General features: G+C 39.8%; 1 protein-coding gene across 2 annotated transcripts in view; it reads right to left on the bottom strand.

Annotated features, from left to right (window-relative positions):
* Nucleotides 1–15,261, bottom strand: part of EPHA5 (EPH receptor A5) — a 439,656-nt gene that overhangs the window by 383,396 nt on the left and 40,999 nt on the right. For both annotated transcript variants that reach the window (XM_089669983.1, XM_089669982.1), the window contains exon 2: nucleotides 9,751–9,815. In XM_089669983.1, the coding sequence (XP_089526109.1) occupies nucleotides 9,751–9,815 (65 nt within the window). The remainder of the gene's footprint in view (nucleotides 1–9,750; nucleotides 9,816–15,261) is intronic.

Consider the following 15,261-nt stretch of genomic DNA (forward strand, 5'->3'; position numbering starts at 1 on the left):
TGGAAGGAGTGATGGTTAAAGGGGAAAGTGAGGAAAGTGGAAAGACAGCGCTGGATCCACAGGTACACTCCAATGGTGCTGTCATTAAGTGAGGCTATTCTCCTGGAGGGTCCTGGGAGTGGTGTACCTAAGGAGGAGATGGCTGCAGAGATGCCATTCCAGTTAGTACTGATGTCCACGGGTGAAAGGAGTGATGGTTAGAGGGAGATTGGTTAAGGAAAGTGGAAAGACAGCACTGGACCCACAGGTACACTCCAATGGTATTGTTATCTTAAGATATTAAAGTTGCTGTAAATGATCTGGTTCCTGGCCAGGAGGCTTCCTGGAATATACAAGGGTGGATGGATAAACTCAGAACAACCAGGTGCAATGGAACAAGAGTCAGGAATTATGGCAATGAGGTCTCAATGTCTGAGAATTTGAGACTTATAACATGCCAGGGGCTGACTTAGCCTACCAGTCTCTATCTAGAACTGAAATATCATGTTTGTGCGGACTACCCCTTTAAGAATATAGTTCTGTATTTTACAATTTTTAATAAAGGGAGTTTGTTTTCGTTTAGCCTACTCACTATAACCTGACAGGTAATACTATTACACAGTGTTGCTATCTAAAACATAACTTTGCTTATAGTAATGCTAATGTTATTCTACTCCATATATAGTATGACACAAGCAAAATAGAGAATCAACTTTGCAGTGGACATTTGATAATGCTATTGTGGATCTTTCATTATACAGATAAAAGCTATATAAATATAACAATCATAGCAGTATATTAAATAAATATATTGTAGATTGATGCTTTTATTCATTTTTTCTTATTCTTTGAGTCCAGTGCCACATTTTTGTAGTTCTGGTGCCCTGGATATGCCATTTACCATGACAGGGATGCGACATGACTCCGGTGTGCCAAAAAAATCCTCTTTTTGCTTTCATTCCTCTTGTTCTCCCTGGGGGCCCTTGCTCCATAAAGCCTGCACTGCACTGGCTAAGCAACTATGCCAGCTCTTCTAAATAGCAAGCTACAGTTAGGGCAGCACAGAAACACATTACTGTGCTCATGAAGCATGCTGACTAATCTAGACTGCACTCATTTTTAACCTCTAGAGAACGATACAATAGAAAATAGCATAAAAAAAATCAGAGCGAGAAAGACGGCATAAATTGGCTAAAAAAACATATAAATTACATTCTATTATAACATATATCTTTGCTCATGCAGTTAAATACTGGTGCTAGGAGAAATCATAGATAACACATTAATATCTCTTAAAAAATATCTACTGACAAAGTATAAAGGCTGGCATTATGAACATTTTTAAAATGCTAATGTCCTGGCTGTTATTCTGACCCAAATGATTGAATACTATGCACCACTCTAAAATCAGCAGATCTTTCATCAACTCAGACTATTATAGGGCTTTTGTAGTCATTTATGTATTATAATGCAAAGTATAAACAAGTTCATCTCCTTAAAGTTCACCCTTTCAAAAAAAATGAAAGGGTGAACTAAAACTTAAAACACCCTGGAAACACCCCCCCCCTCCCGTTTCACCATCCACATAGCCCGATGCAGCTGTCCTGGGGCTTGGAAACTGCATTGCTCTTCCTCTTCTTACTCTAGGGAAATCAGGCCAAATCAGAACGGTTGTGATTAGTCAGCATGGTCACTGGCTGGCGCTGACCAATCATAACTGCTCTAATCTGTAGTGACTGGGGCAGAGGGGGAGTGTGTTTGGTATTAGTTCACTTTTTCATTTTTTCTGAAAAGGTGAACTAAGCCTTCAAGGCTATTGGAATGTAATTCAATACAATTTTCCTTCTAATGCCATATTTGTACCACTGATTTTGAAAAACAAATGTGAGATCGCCCCTTATATAATCTATCAATGATAATTATACTTCAGTCTTAGAATAATTAATATGAACTACATACTTTGTATCTACAGTAATTAACTATTACAATGCTGCTAATAATTATCCTGTCCAAATGTGACAATTTAGTTGGAAGTGGAATCCGGGGGCTCAGTCACTTTTCAAATGTCTTTTGGGGATTCCAGTGACAAAATCTTTCCACCTACTTTATGGCTCTGTTTCTACTCACTTTGGGTGAATATAGTAAATAAATTATAATATAAAAATTCAGTAGGGTTGAGACCTCCTAATTATAACACTGGCAAAGTACCTAGATATAGTGCTTAGAAAAAATATGGAAACTATATGATATGCAGGTGTGAAAGCAATAGCATGTTTTATGTTGAAATAGGAAGTGATGTAACATTTTTTTGCTTCTGCTGTGTGATGAGACACCTAGCTAACAGGTGAAAACCCTTACTTTCCTAATTCCCTGAGTGTGCTGCTAGTAAAAACAGAGTCATGTCAGAGTTTACTGAGCTTTAAAGAGGGCAAATTGTTTGTGCCCGCTTAGCTGGTGCCTCTGTGACTGAACTTGACAATTTATTTGCCGTGCCATGCATTAGAGTTTCAAAGGTTACAACGGTATATAGTTTCCAGGAAAACATTGTCTGATAACCATAAGCGCGGTCAACATGGTCAACTGACCAAAAGAGACAAAAAGGATATTGCGCAGGATTGTGACCCAGAATAAAACAACTGCAAAAGTGACTGCAGAGCTCAATTTCAGTCCTGAAGACTGAGATTGAGCTCTGCAGTTACTTTTGCAGCAGTTGCCTCCTTATTCCAGGTCACAATCCTGCTCAAAGTGCTTTTGTCTCTTTTGGTCAGTTGACCATGTCGACTGTGCTTATGGTTATCAGACAATGTTTTCCTGGAAAACAACTTCTGCAAAAGTGACTGCAGTTACTTTTGCAGCAGTTGCCTCCTTATTCTAGGTCACAATCCTGAGCAATGTCCTTTTGTCTCTTTTGGTCAGTTGACATGTCAACTGCGCTTATGCTACGCTATAAGTCACTGATCGCCGCCATTACTAGTAAAAAAAAATTCCAGTATATATACCGCCATTTGTAAATGCGATAACTTTCACGTAAACCAATTAATTTATGCGTAGATTTTTAAAGTTGAAGCACATACAGTTACTTATATTTCTCGAAGAAGTTTTAGCAAAGACGTAGCAGAATACATTTTGGCCTAAACGTATGACGAAATTAGATTTTTACAATTTTTTTATTGGACATGTTTAATGGCAAAAAGTCAAAAATATAGTTTTATTCTCAAAATGGTCAGTCTTTTTTTGTTTATAGAGCAAAAAAGAAATAACGCATAGGAGATTAAATACCACCGAAAGAAAGCTCTATTTGTGGGAAAAAAGGATGGGTCAGCGTTGCAGGACCGCACAATTGTCAGCTAAAGTAAAGCAAAAAATGGCCTGGTCAGGAAGGGGGGTAAATCCTCAGGAGGTCAAGTGGTTAAAAAAAAAAAGGCATTTGTTGTGACTATGAGCAAGTAAATCAACTCTAGGTGTGAATCAGGTTAGAAAGTAACAGATGCTAGGTCGTCATCTAATCTGTAGTCATAAACCCAGCAGTATTATTATTATTTTTATTATTATACAGGATTCATTATTCTATAGGATTGATTATTATACAGGATTTATATAGCACCAACAGTTTGCTTAGCACTTTACAATATAAAGGGAGACAATACAGCAACAATACAGTTCAATACAAGAGGGATAGGAGCAGGGGCGGACTGACAACTCATGGGGCCCCCGGGCAATAGGGAATCATGGGGCCCCCGTGTCCTTGCCCAAACTCCAAAAAGCCTATGAAAAAGGTACCAGGGGCATCTCATGGGGCCCCCTACTGACCCCTGGCCCTCGAGCAGTGCCTGAGTTTCCAAATGGTCAGTCCACCCCTGGATAGGAGGGCCCTGCTCCTCGGAGCTTACAATCTAACAGGGAGGGGCTGGTGGTACAAAACGTAATAACTTGGGGGATGGACTCGTAGGAGGAATAGAAGATACCGTTATTAGCTGAAGGCAGAATAAGCTTCCCACTACTACTGTGACGCGTGACATGCAAATTTTGTGATAAATCTAACATTTTTTTTAATCTAATTTTTTTCCATGGATAGATTAGAACAGCTTCAAGCAGTATAACACAGTATAAAGATGAAATGGATCAACTCTTGGTCATTTATTCATCTTCCAGTTCAAATGCCCCCCTGCTATTACTGACATTATGCCAATAGCGCACCATTATCAAAACGTGTTTGTCTGCTATCTCTTTATATCTTTTTTTAAATCGTGTCATTTAATTTATCCAGTTAGGATTGCTCTGGCAGAATCAGACAACCTTTTTGCACTGGTGATGAAAGGAATGTTTATAATGCCGTTTGAAACAGAACAGTTTATGCAGCAAGGCCCATCTCATACTCTGTACTCTCTGCGGACTAAAAAAAAAAAAAAAAGGTTATCTCCCATACTGTGCAGAAAACTCCCAGAATCCTTCAAAGGGATCTGACTGCCTACAGTAAGCAGATGTGTATTTTCTTAAAGGAAGCAATTGTACTTTCCGAAATGTAAATAGTAGGAAATAAAATCAGCATGATAAGCAAAGCAAATGGGTCATAAGGGTGGGAGCTGGCTGTAAAATGTTTCAATCGGTTTGCACACATGGGTGTAACGTTCTGCACCCACAGTAGTGTCAAAGAGATTTGAAAAGGGGGAAGCTGCTTGATAGCTCCATTATTCCAGATGACTTAATTAAAAATTGGAGTTATACCACATAACAGAACCATTGGCAGCTGTAAAACCAAATAACCCATCAGAGGTTGCAATAACACTGCAGCCAAATCCTGTGCAAAGCAAATAAATATGTATTTCATATAGCCTGTGAACCCATGTGTGTGAAACAATATTTGGTAATAACAGCTTTGCTGTTATGCTTTACTGAATACGTGCACATAAACTGTGGAGGAAAAACGCCCTTCACCCTGAGGCCTGAACATGTTAACATGGAAAGCAAGATATAAAGCATATTTGTTGCTGAGAAGGACATGGCAACATTTTTCTGATATATCCCATGAACCAAGCTTGTATGAAACATGCACAGTTCTATGCACCTTGCGTGAATTGGGGATGTATAATAAAATAAATAGCATAAAACGCATAAACATTTTCACAATCAAAGCATATCTGACTTTTCACAAATCCAAGTCAGCGTTTAACCAAAAAACCTGTTTGCAAATTTTTTTTATAGAAACAAAGAAAAACTCTTTTTTTTCAAACTGATTGCTCTTTTTTTTTGTTTATAATGCAAAAAATAAAAACCGCAGTGCCTAGCGGGCACTCAATGTTAGAGACCATTCTGTCACTAATGTCTGGAAGAAGCCCTGGACCTGATAGCTTCTCTGCAGTGTTCCCAGAACTATTTTTCCACTTGCCTACCGGGCACTTACTGTATACCCCCTTCCTGCCCAGGCCAATTTTCAGCTTTCAGCGCTGTAGCACTTTGAATGACAATTGCGCAGTCATGCAACACTGTACCCATATGAAATTTTTATAATTTTTTTCACACAAATAGAACTTTCTTTTGGTGCTATTTAATCACCACTGAAGTTTTTATTTTTTGCACTAACAAAAAAGAGCAAAAAAATTGGAAATAAAAGTTTTTCTTTGTTTATATTATAAAAGTTTGCAAACAGGTAATTTTTCTACTTCACTGATGTGCGTTGATGAGACTGCACTGATAGGCAGCACTGATGGGCACTAATGAAGTGGCACGGATAGGCAACACTGATGGTCACTGATAGGCTGCACTGATGAGGTGGCACTGACGAGGTGGCACTAGTGGGCATTGATGAGGAGGCACTGATGATGCTGCACTGACATGCAGCAATGATGGGCACTGATAGGCGACACTGATAGGCGGCACTGACTGATGGCACTGACTGGTGGCACTAATGGCTGGCACTACTATTCACTGATGGGTGCAACTGCTGGGTGGCACTGCAGGGCAGCACTGCTGAAGACTGATGGGTAGCACTGCTGGGCACTGGTGGGTGACACTGATGGGTAGCACTGCTTGGCACAGGTGGGTGGCACTGCTGGGTGGCATTGCTGGGCGGCACTGCTGGGAACTGATGACCAGGGCACTGATCATTGGTGCCCTGATTATCAGTGCAGATCTGCTCTGTGACATTTGACAGTTATCAGAAGTACTTTCCTCACGCTGTGACAGCATGAGGAAAGTGCTGCTGACAATCGGCAACTGTATTTACTTTGTGATCTGCTGTTATTGGAAACAGCTGATCATGTGGTAAAAGACTGCTGTGATTGGCCTTTTACCTAGTCAAGTGTCATCTGTGTCCATAGGGGGGCGCACAGGGCCGCGTTCTGGGAGGATCTCATATAACGCCCTCCCAAAATGGACAACCGCGCTGTAGCCGCCGTTAAAGTGCTTGTAAACACTTACATATACCCAGTGAAGTGACTAGCATTACGTGATACACAGAGATGAAACAAATCCTCCTACATAAGTTGTAGCTGTGCATCTGCAGCCATTTCTTCTGTAGATTGTTCTGAAGACACAAAGAGGAAAGGATTTCTCTCTAGTTCTATCAGAAATGGGCATATCTGAAGTCTTCACAGAACTGACAGCTCTGAGCCCTGTTTGGAGGGAAGGGACACACCCCTCTTTGGATATTTACTTGTTTTCAACTTTCTTCCACATTTCTTCAGTTACTTTCTGGTTTCCATTGCTAGGCAAATGGTGTCATACATCCCAGGAGTCTTCAGGAGGGCAGGGTTCTCAGGCCACCCAATGCCTGAGCTAGGGGCACTTGGATTCCAGGAAGTAAATGCTACATGACTCATCTGCCCTTACTCAAGATGGCCACTGCCAGACATACCAGGGGGTGTTTTTCAAAATGAATTCTCAGCAAAATAAAGCATGGAGACATGGATGGATAGGTGAGTTTGCTTTGAATATTAAACATGAAATAACATTTTTGGTTAGTGGCGTTCAGATGCAGTGCAGTTCCAGTTTAAAGCTCAGGGTTTTGTATCTTTATGCATTCTATGCATGAAGGTAAAAAACCTTCTGTGTGCAGCAGCTCCCCAACCCCCTCAATACTTACCTGAGCCCCATCGCCATCCAGTGATGTGCATGGCAGCCTCAGCTGTCCCAGGTCTCTGCCTCCTCATTGGCAGAGACAGCAAGCAGAAGCCATTGGCTCCTGATGCTGTCAATCACAGCCAGTCAGCAAATGAGGAGAGAGAGGATCAAGCCACGGCTGCATGTGTGAATAATCACGAGGAGCAGCGGGTGTCCTCATAACAAGCTTCTTGCTGTGGGGGCACTCAACAGGAGGGAGGGGACAGGAGAGCATGCAGAGGACCCGAGAAGAGGAAGATACAGGTTGCTCTCTGCAAAACCACTGTACACAACAGGTAAGTATAGACATGTTTGTTATTTTCCAAAAAGAAAAAAATAACCTTTAGGATCGCTTTAAAGTGTTACTAAACCCACAACAGTAAAATCAGTCTGTATATGCAGTAAAGCATGCTTGTTATACTCACTGTGGAACGTAAGCGGTTAATCCTCTGCATTATGTAAAAAGGCTGTTTGATCCTGACTTCTCTAATAATCGCCTTCTTCCAGTGTCCCCCTCTTATCTCCTGATAAGACATATTGTGTGGAGACACTCTGCACATGCTCAGTTTGCTGTGTATTGCTAGAGATGTTTTTTTTTTCTTTTCTTGGGAGAGTGCATGTGATCAGCACAGGGCCAATCAGCACTGTCCAGACAGAGGTCAGGGGTCCTGCATTCTCCAAGAGCAGAATGAAAACTCCTCCTACAATTTTTAACATGTCCTCTGCTGGACACTGCTAGAAATCACAGGACTGTTATATACTGATGAGAAAAGGTATTCAGCAGTTTATATTTACTAAAATAGTTGCATTTCCATGTTCTGTGTACTGTGGGAGACCAGATAGAGTAGATGCAGAGTCTGGGGTTTAGTAACACTTTAACTCTTGGTATTGGAAAAGCTGCCAGAAGTGACACATGCTGATAACAGAGTAACCAGGCAGCAGAGAGAAATGACACTCAGAGCTTTAGAGAGAGACAAGTACACACTATAGAGAGATGTGTTTTTTCATGTTTGAGGTATACAACCACTTTACGCGTAACTGACCTTTCATTTTAAATCAGTGCAATACAATCCATTTGCATCAAAATAAACGGGGTGCAAAATCTTAGTTTGTTTACTTTAATCAGCAGCCACGTTCTGAGCAGAAAAGCCTGTGTCTTGCTAGTATGTTGCAGAGAAGAGCTCTTTGTTGAAGCAGCTGTCTTTCTGCAGCATTCCGAGATGCCTCTGTTGATGAAGATGGATGTCTAAATTGGCCCTAGTATGTGTACAGTAGGTATGAATGTAAGTTAGGGGCCTTAGATTGTAAGCTCCTTGAGTGCAGGGACTGATGTGAATGTACAATATATATGCAAAGTGCTGTGTACATTGACAGCGCTATATAAGTACCCTAAATACCTTAAATAAACAAATAAATAGGGAAACATATATTTTTGAAACTTTGAACTGTATATTTCTTGCCAAGGCCAACCCCAAAATAAATGTTTCCTACTTACATTCACAGCAAGCCCATATATGTGTAAATTATTTGTATTTTGGAATCCATGGTAGGGACAAGGAACCATAGTGTATATATTCTTTAAACCTACATCAAGCCTTGATCTAGCCAGTGTACCTTTATGTATTATTATTGCTGTTACATTTTTCTCTTCTGACTACAATGTATCTTTTTGTCAAATCCTAAAGCCACAGTTGTAACTAGGCAGCTCTCCTGATTGGAACTACTAACCCCATGTCCACGCTTCAATTCCTTTACATGGGGAGGCATTTGTTACATGGTTTGGGAAGAATTAGATATCCTTTAGTCCTGGTTCACACTACTTTGACCTGAAAGTTGAGCGACTTACAGTGTGACTTTGCCAGGCAACTTCCTGGTAACTTGAGTACTACTTTGATGCGACTTAATGCGACTTTGAAGTGACTTTAATGAAATCTTCCTACAATGTTGATTCCAAATCACATCAATATAGATGAGGATCCGGCTTGGAGGTGACTTCCATTAACGTCTATGGGAACAAGTCGGATAGAAGTCACCTTGAAGTAGTACAGTGCTAATTAAGATAGCTCTCATTGACCAACATGGGATTTCACATGTCATGCGACTTGGGGTCTCCCAAGTCGAGTCCCAAGTCGTGGCAGTGTGAACGGAGCCTAAGCCCTTCCCTACTCAATCAAAAGAAATGTCCTAAGAAATTCAGTGGTTCAACACAGAGCTTGATCATTTGGACACCTTATTGGTTGTGACAGAGCTTCATTCTTTAATTTTTACAGTTTTTAACACATATGTATGTGCCTATGCACACATGTACGCATGTTTATGCGCATATATACATGCATTTACGCTCATATGGCATTGAGTGTAAATGCATTCTGCTGGCCAGAATATTAATTTATTCTGGTCACTGGAATACATTTACTGTCATACATGTGCATTTACAAGCGTACATTAAGTTTCTCTTTAAATGCAGCTTTGGTGCATTTTTTAATATTTCTAAACACTGCTCGTAAAACACTGATCAAAATGCCTGATGTGCATGGCCACATAGGCTAACATAGAACTGCTTTTAGAGACACATGAGGCCTTGTGTAATTTCTTGAGGGATAAAAGTATTACATTTTTTTTTTGTATACATCTTTATTAGCAAACAATTTTATGTATAATATAAAACCTTACCCCATTTTTCGGATATGCTACCCATCCAAGATCACCCATCACGGACCGTGAATCCAATAAATTCACTGTAAATGAGAAAATAAATATATAAATAAACTGTCCATAAAAAGTTGATGTAATAGGCATAACTGCTATGTTTTAAAGAATAGCTGCACACTGCAAGCTTGAAATATTTAAAGCGAAAATGAAGGTAAACAGCAACGTACAAAAATAAAATATTTATATAGGAGGCTGTTTTACTTGCCACTCTTACCTTACTCTCCACAACAGTTAAGTAACACTTTAAGGCCTTGTCCTTTCTTAAGCCTTTGACCGGACAGTAAATGGAGGAGCAGCACACTGATACATTCTGTCATAGTATGGCAATTTGATATGAAGGAGAGAGGCTTGATTTAATTCCCTTTATTTTTCCCCAATTTCCCCACCTATAACAAAGTCCATGTACAGAAAATTAAGTGGAAGTAAAAAAAAAAAAAAAACCTTCCGTAATTTGATCATTTGCTATGCTAATAGTGTCAATCAGTCTTTCTTACCCAAGGTTCTCTGAAATCATATAGTTCCTCCAGAGGTTTCTAAGTGGTTCCTTGAGCAATTAACAATTTTTGCCCCTTTGAAAATTAACCATAGACATAAATTATCTTTTTAGCTATCTTTAAGGAGAGAATTCTAACCACTGACCACAAATGTAAAAAGTATTTTTCCCACTAACTACCAATGTAAGGAGCATTCTTCCCACAGATCCCCCATATAAGAAGCATTTTTTCCCACTAAAATCTAAAATATTTGGGACCTTCTCCCACTGATGACCATTGAAAGGAGGACCTTCTTGCAATGATCACCAATGTAAAGGGGTCCTTCTCCCACCAACCTAAATGGAGCCTGTCTCCACTAACCATCTACGTAAGGGAGTATTTCACTAAATATCAATGTAAGGGGACACTGCATTGACCACAAATATAAGGAGGCACATCTTAACCGACCATCTTCATAAGTGGGCATTTCCACACTGACCACCAGTTTTCACTGTCTGCATTTCTTTTTTGGTAGTAGTTATTAGTTTTATTTGAGTATTATTACTTATATTATTTTTGTATAAAGTAATTTATAGTTTTTGAATACACCACGTATGCCACATTCCTTATTCTTTTATATACTCTTCTATTTTAATATACCGTTTACGCTAATGTGCCATTCAATATAGATAGAAATTTAAACAGCTCCCACATGTTAAAAAAAAAGTTTAGAAAGGTTGGTGCAAAGACAAATTCTTTTCACATTACTTTTGTTGAACCATAGAATTATATAGTACACCTATAGAGTACCTATGCTAAAAGGGTAGTCAGAACAGACTTTCTGCATGCCGAAACTATGTATACCACAAATACCCTGCTCTTAGTATTAAATTAATCCTTAATGCAGCTTTCAGAAGGCTATATCTTTTTGACCTCCCATAAAATGCTTGTGCACATGTAGCCTAGAATATGTACATATACACATTTAACCTTAAAGCCCAACTCTGCATATGAGAACCATCTCAGGTTTAGGGCAGCTAACATGCCTTAGCCTGAGCTGCAAACTGCGAAAAACTAGTTATTATCATATCCACATAGCACAGCTCCCATCGACTTCTGTGCCATAGTCGATGTAAGCACTGCAGGTCTCAAAGACCCAAGCTCTGCAGTCATGTCTCTGATCCCCTCTCCTCCGGGCCAATCAAAAAGCAAATGGCCTTAAGCTTTGTTCTAAGATTGTCCAGGGGGATGGAAACCCAAGTGCAGCTGTGGGGTCTGAACTGCAACACTTACATCTATAGTGGCCTATAAGTACAGCTGTAATAATATTGGCAGTTATAATTAACTTTAACATGCTGAATAGAGCCTGAATGAATGGACATTTGCAGCTAAGGCTAAGATATGTTTACTGCTTTTATCCTGCTAAAGTTCTTCCACCCAGAATTGGATTTTAGGTTGCATTAACTTTCAATCTGACTGATCTCTATAAGCATTTGTATTTCATTGCTCTTTGTTCTGTCTGGTTACAAAGGCAATAGTGTAGCTAACAATGTTTAACGATATGAAGAAAAGCAAAGTACGGAGCTATAAAGCCTAGATTTGCTGTACCAGAAAAAAAAATCTTCTGATTGATTATTTTCTCCTTTCTCGTAGCTCACAAAAAAGATGAGAAAGGACATGAGAGGATTAAAGCCTACAAGTTCCTTGACCCTGTCTATTAAGTAGCCTCAATGGGAGTGAAGGGGTCAATGAATGCAGTACCGATTACAGTACGTGCTTCTTTTATAGCTCTGCAAATTAAAACAAAAAAGGCATCTGTATTTCAATTTGAATGGATTAAACTGGAGAGCAAGACAAGCTCATGAATAAAAAATAATAATGATTTTTCAGAAAATAAAGTTTTAAACAGCTAAACCAGGATTTATTGTGTAAAGATAGAACAATTTTGACCTAACTAAACACAGAAACATAGAAGAAGGATACGTTTACTTACATACTCACCTTTCATTTAATAAAGCAACGTATCATAACCAACCTTTATTATAGTTCTTAAAGCTGAAATTAGATTGCCAGCCATGGGCTACTACACATCACTGCCTTTGTATTATGTTATTAAACAAGCCAATACAAGAACCAACCACTATTTAAGAGTGATATACTGTATTCTGTCAGTTGTACAAAGCACCATTTCACCTGATCTTTAACATTATCTTTCTTATAAACATTAAATGCATATATATATATATATATATATATACAGTTGTGACCAAAATTATTCAACCCCCACTGAAATTGAGTGTTTTGGCCAGTTTGACATTGCTTTTGATCATTCAGTCATCTTGCTTACATTTACATTAAAGAGGCACTTGTAGGTCAGACAAATATAACATAACAGTTATAATGAAATAACCACAAATGTCTTTTCTGTGCTCACAGCATTATCAGTTTTATTCAACCCCCAAGTGACATTCAATCTTAGTACTTAGTACAGCATCCTTTTACAGTTATAACAGCTTTTAAACGTGAAGCATAGCTTGACACAAGTGTCTTGCAGCGATCTACGGGTATCTTCGCCCATTCTTCATGGGCAAAGGCCTCCAGTTCAGTCACATTCTTAGGCTTGCGCACTGCAACTGCTTTCTTTAAGTCCCACCAGAGGTTCTCAATCGGATTTAAGTCTGGTGACTGCGATGGCCACTCCAAAATGTTCCAGCCTTTCCTCTGCAACCATGCTCTAGTGGACTTGGAGGTATGCTTGGGATCATTGTCCTGTTGAAAGGTCCAACGTCTCCCAAGCCTCAGGTGTGTGACGGACTGCATCACGTTTCCATCCAATATCTCCTGGTACTGAAGAGAATTCATGGTACCTTGCACACGCTGAAGCTTCCCTGTACCTGCAGAAGCAAAACAGCCCCAAAGCATGATTGACCCTCCACCATGCTTCACAGTAGGCAAGGTGTTCTTTTCATCATAGGCCTTGTTCTTCCTCCTCCAAACATAGCGTTGATCCATGGGCCCAAACAGTTCTAATTTTGTTTCATCAGTCCACAGAACACTATCCCACAACTTTTGTGGTTTGTCCACATGGCTTTTGGCATACTGCAGTCGACTCTTCTTATTCTTTGGAGACAGCAAGGGGGTACGCCTGGGAGTTCTGGCACGGAGGCCTTCATTACGCAGTGTGCGTCTTATTGTCTGGGCTGAAACTTCTGTACCCACATCTGACAAATCTTTTCTCAGTTCCTCAGCAGTCACACGGGGACTTCTCTCCACTCTACGCTTCAGGTAGCGCACAGCAGTCGAAGTCAGCATCTTCTTTCTGCCACGACCAGGTAGCGTTTCAACAGTGCCCTTTGCCTTGAATTTGCGAATGATGCTTCCTAAGGTGTCTCTTGGTATGTTTAACATCTTTGCAATCTTCTTATAGCCATTGCCCTTCCTGTGAAGAGAAATCACCTCTTCTCTTGTCTTCCTGGACCATTCTCTTGCCTTCACCATGTTTGTAACCACACCAGTAAATGTCTAGAAGGAGCTGAGTATCACAGTCATTTTAAAGCTGCCTAATTGGTGCTTATTATGCTTGATTGCTGCTCGGTGACATCCACAGGTGTTTTCAATACCTGATGGAAAGCACCTGTATGAACCTCTGTTCTTCAGAGTGGTAGTCTTTAAGGGGTTGAATAATTGTGGCAATGAAGAAACCACATAAGAACCATTTACTACTGTATTACATAAACAATTGATGTCATTTTAGTTGCATTTGGGTAGTTACAACGTCCTTGTAGGATTTGATTCTGAATACAATTCCAAATGTACACTATAGTCCCTAAACCCCTTTACAGCATTGGGGGTTGAATAATTTTGGTCACAACTGTATATATATATATATACATACACACACATACTGCTCAAAAAAATTAAAGGAACACTTTTTAATCAGAGAATAGCCTCAAGTAAATTAAACTCCTGGGATAATGATCTGGTCAGTTAAGTAGCAGAGGGGGTTGGTAATCAGTTTCAGCTGCTTTGAAGTTAATGAAATTAACAACAGGTGCACTAGATGGGCAAAAATGAGACAATCCCCAAAACAGGAATGGTTTTACAGGTGGAGGCCACTGACATTTTTTTCCCTACTCTTCTTTTCTGACTGTTTTCACTAGTTTTGCATTTGGCTAGGGTCAAAGTCATTATTGATAGTATGAGGCAATACCTGAACCCTACAGAGGTTGCACAGGCAGTCCAACTCCTCCAGGATGGCACATCAATACATGCCATTGCCAGAAAGTTTACTGTGTCTCCCAGCACAACCTCAAGAGCATGGAGGAGAATCAAGGACACAGGCAGTTACTCTAGGAGAGCTGGAGAGTGCTGTAGAAGGTCCATAACCCATCAGCAGGACTGTTATCTACTCCTTTGTGCAAGGAGGAATAGGATGAGCACTGCCAGAACCCCGCAAAATGACCTCAAGCAGCCCACTGGTGTGAATATCTCTGACTGCATAATTTTTTCACTTTGATTTTCAGGGTGTCTTTGAATTTAGTCTTCTGTAGATTGATAATTTTCATTTCCATCAAACAATGGGGCATCCTTATGTTCCTAACACATTACCCAGTCCATATCAGTATAGATATCCAGCATGATACTTTTCCCCAGTGAGATCTGATGTGTTTTCAAAGTGTTCCTTTAATTTTTTTGAGCAATATATATAGATATATATATATATATATAGCAAAGCAAAGTGCGATAGCTACCAATTACAGATCATCCACCATCTCACCTCTCCTTTTTCAGAGCGCTGTGTAGCTGTGTATTACAAATCTTGCAGTTTTGAGAAATTAAAATATTGTTTTTGAAGTGTCACCTGATCTGAAAAACAGATGCCTCCAAGTGTCTGAAAGCTCCCATCATCCCCTGTAGAGCCTCCAACACTACTAAAAAAAATTCGAAGTTCTCTAATGCAAAACATTATAGGCTTTCATGGTCGCAGGTTCTGGCATGC

This window comes from Staurois parvus, unplaced genomic scaffold (genome assembly GCF_062004578.1).
Source record: "Staurois parvus isolate SC_StPar_1 unplaced genomic scaffold, SC_StPar_1.0 ptg000086l, whole genome shotgun sequence".
NCBI lineage: Eukaryota > Metazoa > Chordata > Amphibia > Anura > Ranidae > Staurois > Staurois parvus.